The following is a 4,221-nucleotide window of genomic DNA, read 5'->3' as shown; positions in this document are numbered from 1 at the left end:
GTCAATGGAGTCAAGTTTTCAACCTTCGTTCATGCGCTCTGTTTCTCAACAGAGATTCATGCTTCTATGTTTTGTCAGTCACATTTCTTGCAGCTTCTGGAATGGACTTTCTAAGTACAATAATGATGTTGTAATACTTTGAAATAAATACATGAAGGGCTGGTGTAGTGGAGTAAACACTGAAGCTGCCAACAGCCGCAGGTTCTGGATCAGAAAACCCTTTTGTGACTTTGAAACCGACATTTAGAGATAAGTTAATGTTAGCATCACGGGAAACTTACATGCAGAAGGAAGGCTTACGGTAAGAGTCTTTGAATTTATCATTTGGTCTTGTCGTCCAGTCCACTCTCTGCTCTCAGAGCCTGACTGCTGGCAGAGATAAATCTAATCCAGTGCTGAAGATCCTCTGAGATCTCAGGGCAATCCACCTTCAAATTATAGAGACACATGGGATATATTGTATGTTAGTCCAGCAGGAACATACTTCTAAGAAAACCACGGTATTAACAATGTTACGTGTCTAACAATATGGTATTACCAAAAAGTCTTGAAATGAGTGCCATATTCATGGTAAGCCAAGGAGTGTCATGGTATTACCATGATATATGCCCAAAAAGCACAGTATTACCATGGTACTGTATGTTAGGACACACAGTGTGGGGGTTTTCAAACTGGGGTCTGGGGGCCCACAGGGGGCAGCAAAGGAGTGCGTGGAAAAATTTAGAGAAAAACTGTGAAAAAATTAATTGATTAATTAATTTTGATTGCTTCCATTGTCCTCATTTGTAAGCCGCTTTGGATAAAAGCGTCAGCTAAATGACTAAATGTAAATGTAATTAATAATACATAAGAAGAACCAGAAGAACCAAAAAATTTAACTGAAATGAATACATTTTATTAAAATAAATAAATAAATATACCCAACAGTACAGTACTACACTAGGTAGAAAAAAATAGTAATGTAATAGAAACTAGATATTTTCCAAATAATATTTTACATATATTTATAATATACATTTTTCATTGTATTAATTGGGTCTTCAGAGGGTCAAAAAATAACTACTTAATTAATTAATAATAATAGTAACAGTAATACTGCTACTAATAATAAACTAGATAAATAAGTACATATACATAATTAAATTAAATGTTAAAATAATACGCATTTAATTTAAATAAATAATACAACAAACAGTACAGTATTTTAGTGAGAAGAATATAATAATGTAGCATATTATATTTTAAATATATTTATAATATGATTTTTTCACTGTATAAATTGTGTCTTTATACATGAAAAAAATATATAACTGCCTTTTAAATTTTAGGATGAACATATTTGTGGATCCAAAAAAGTAATAAAAAATAAATAAAATTAAAAAATATAAAATGAAACAAGATAAAGAAATACATTTTATTACAATTAATAAATGAAAGCTAAGAATTTTATTATTTCAATAATTAAAAAATAAATAAATAATACATCTAATAGTACACTACTATAGTGAGTAGAAAAAAACTAGATCCAATTAGATATTTTCAAACTAATATTTTACACATTTTATTTTTAATATGAATTTTTCACAGTATAAATTGGGTTTTTATACATGAAAATATATAACTGCCTTTTAAATTTTAGAACGGGGGTCCCAGGCATGAGAATGAGAATATCTGGGGGTCCAAAAAAATCAAAAAAATAAATAATTATAATACAAATAAAAACGAAATAAATAAATACATTTGATTACAATAAATAAAATACAGGCAAAATAACATGCATTTCAAATAAAATAAATAAAAACAAACAAATATCTAACACTACAATACCATATTTTAGGAGAGGGGTCTCTTGCACAAGGATGGCGTCCATGGCTTTCAAAAGTTTCGATAAATAAATGCATACCTTCCTCTTGCAAAGGTGTTCCAAGATCTTCTGTGGATTTCCGCGAATAACATTCTGCCTGCACAGCATGACAGCAGATACGAACCCGTCTGACTTGGACACGAACCTCTGCTCCAGGTAGAAGGACTTCTCATCCCACGCCACGATCCGGGTGCGCAGCTCGAACGCCTCGCCGAGCGCCAGCGAGCGTCTGTAGCGGATGGTCGTGGCTCCGACCAGCATGGTGGCGTCGAGCGCGCGTGCGGCCAGGAAGAGCCCGTTCCGGGTGCAGTGTGCGTACCGGGCGAAGTCGCACTCGCGCAGATAGCGGGCGTTATTCATGTGACACATAAAGTCCAGATCGTGAAGGAGAACCCGTCCGTGAACCACCTGCTCGGCCAGAACATCTCGAACCGGCCCCTGGAACCAGGACTTGATCACCATCCACGAGCCTCTCAGGAAGTACCAGACGTCAAAACTGCTGAACAGAACCAGAGAGCCGGACAGAATCCACAGCAGCATGATTCTGTCACACAGTGAAGATGATTAATTATGCACATCATGAATAATTCATCACGATCACGTGGAGACACAGAACTGGGTTTATCGAGTTTCTACGGCATTAACAGCAGTGACCCGGCTACAAAACAGCGCGCAGGACATTATTGCATCTTTTTGGAAAATTATAAATGTTTATTTAAAGATCGCTGTATGTCACATCATTCATTCATATCGGAAATGAATCAAAAATCAACATTTCGATTAAATATCTGATCTCACTTATAGATCAGACAAGGCCGTGCAACGACACCTATCCCAAGTAGACCGGTTTGAGTTTTAATACATGTAAATTGATAAACGACGTGCATTTATTAGTGTTCACAATCATAATCTTGTCAAATTAGGCATTCTTGCAACTCACGCGATTGACACCCGAAAAACCGGCTTCACGCACTTCCGCAGACAGAAACTGCGCTCTGATTGGTTTAACGTGGCCACGTGACTACGTCAGCAGGCCGCCAGACGAGCGGCGTGACGTCATCATCGTTTCCAAGATAAAATATTATTTATACGTCTTTGCTGCTGCTTAGATATGTTGTAATTGTTTCAAATTCATTGGATATTCATGTTTTGAATGCCATTTAAGCAGTAACATATTATTTTGAATAGAAGTTATTAAAGAAATTGAGATATATAATTTAATCAATTTCAATCTACCTCTCAAATCTTTAGATTTGTGCATTCGGACTGTCAAAAATAAAAAGAGAAATATTTATCTCAGAATAACAGAAAATAGAATTTAAATTACACATACTGCATAAGTGACAGTTTTTTATTTTTATTTAATTTTATTATTTATTATTGTTTTGTTTCCCTTTGTAGTAGTGCTTCACACTCCAGTCCAGTCAGTGGCAGTAATACACCAGAAAATATTATTTTCTCTTTTGTTCATCCATTGTTTTTAAGAAAGTATTTCTACATATTCACAATCATAATGCAGCATGAATCATGCTTCTAGATTACAGCAGAACTCACAGTTTTATTTTGAACTGGAATATGCAAACACCCGAGACATTCATGTATGTGCATCAGTGTGTTCTTGTGTTTGTAAACCAGTGTTTGAGAGATCATTTAAGGCAGTGAGCCGTCATTCGTTCTTTTTATCATCGAGCTGACTTTCGCCCCTGAGGGCTTTACTGCTGGCTGAGATGAAATTGATCCAGTGCTGCAGGTCTTCAGGAAATTCTGGCACTTCAACCTAGAAAATCAGTTCATAAATGTCAGGCTTCAGTGTTTTGAAAAAAAAGGGAATTAATATTCGATTGGAACAACACGTAAAATGATAACATTTTTGTTGTGAACTATTATTTCTACATAAAATAATGAAAATATTAGAAAAAGCTAATAATAATATTATTATTAACTAATAGAATGTTTATATAGGGCTCTATGTTCCCTATCTGCTTATAAGAATCTTTTCAGACATAATTAATTACTTTTATTAAGCTGCATTTGGACATATATTTAGAGATTATCAAAGACAACTTCATTGAGTCTGATTTGTAGATTGTACACCAAAAAATTGCTCTGTAGTTTCACATTTTTTAAGTCGACTTATGTAAGCTCTTTTCTGCTACAGAATAAAATATTTAAGAAAGTAATTGTGACTTTTAATCTCACAATTCTGACATTTTTCTGGCAATTCTGAGAGAAAAAAAAAAATATATATATACAATCTACTGATTGGCTTCATCACTCTGTCTCTTCTCCACCAATAAGCTGGTGTGTGGTGGGCGTTCTGGCGCACTATGGCTGCCGTCGCATCATCCAGGTGGATG

General features: G+C 34.9%; 2 protein-coding genes across 2 annotated transcripts in view; both read right to left on the bottom strand.

The window, feature by feature from the left end:
- Positions 1-299: 299 nt before the first annotated feature.
- Positions 300-3,058, bottom strand: si:ch73-52e5.2 (protein THEM6). The gene is made up of 3 exons (XM_016453737.1): positions 2,805-3,058; positions 1,904-2,408; positions 300-428 (listed from the first exon to the last, which is right to left on the bottom strand). The coding sequence occupies exons 2-3, from the start codon at positions 2,402-2,404 to the stop codon at positions 321-323; spliced, it is 609 nt and encodes a 202-aa protein (XP_016309223.1). The 5' UTR covers positions 2,405-2,408; positions 2,805-3,058; the 3' UTR covers positions 300-320.
- Positions 3,059-3,276: 218 nt separating this feature from the next.
- LOC107663514 (protein THEM6-like) overlaps positions 3,277-4,221 on the bottom strand; it is a 4,038-nt gene continuing 3,093 nt past the window's right edge. The window contains exon 3 of the mRNA XM_016453743.1: positions 3,277-3,641. Within this exon, the coding sequence (XP_016309229.1) occupies positions 3,531-3,641 (111 nt within the window). The 3' untranslated portion in view covers positions 3,277-3,530. The remainder of the gene's footprint in view (positions 3,642-4,221) is intronic.

Source organism: Sinocyclocheilus anshuiensis, unplaced genomic scaffold, assembly GCF_001515605.1.
Source record: "Sinocyclocheilus anshuiensis isolate Anshui unplaced genomic scaffold, SAMN03320099.WGS_v1.1 scaffold2181, whole genome shotgun sequence".
NCBI lineage: Eukaryota > Metazoa > Chordata > Actinopteri > Cypriniformes > Cyprinidae > Sinocyclocheilus > Sinocyclocheilus anshuiensis.
The sequence above is the reverse complement of the archived record's forward strand: the minus strand, read 5'-3'. Positions and strand labels throughout refer to the sequence as shown.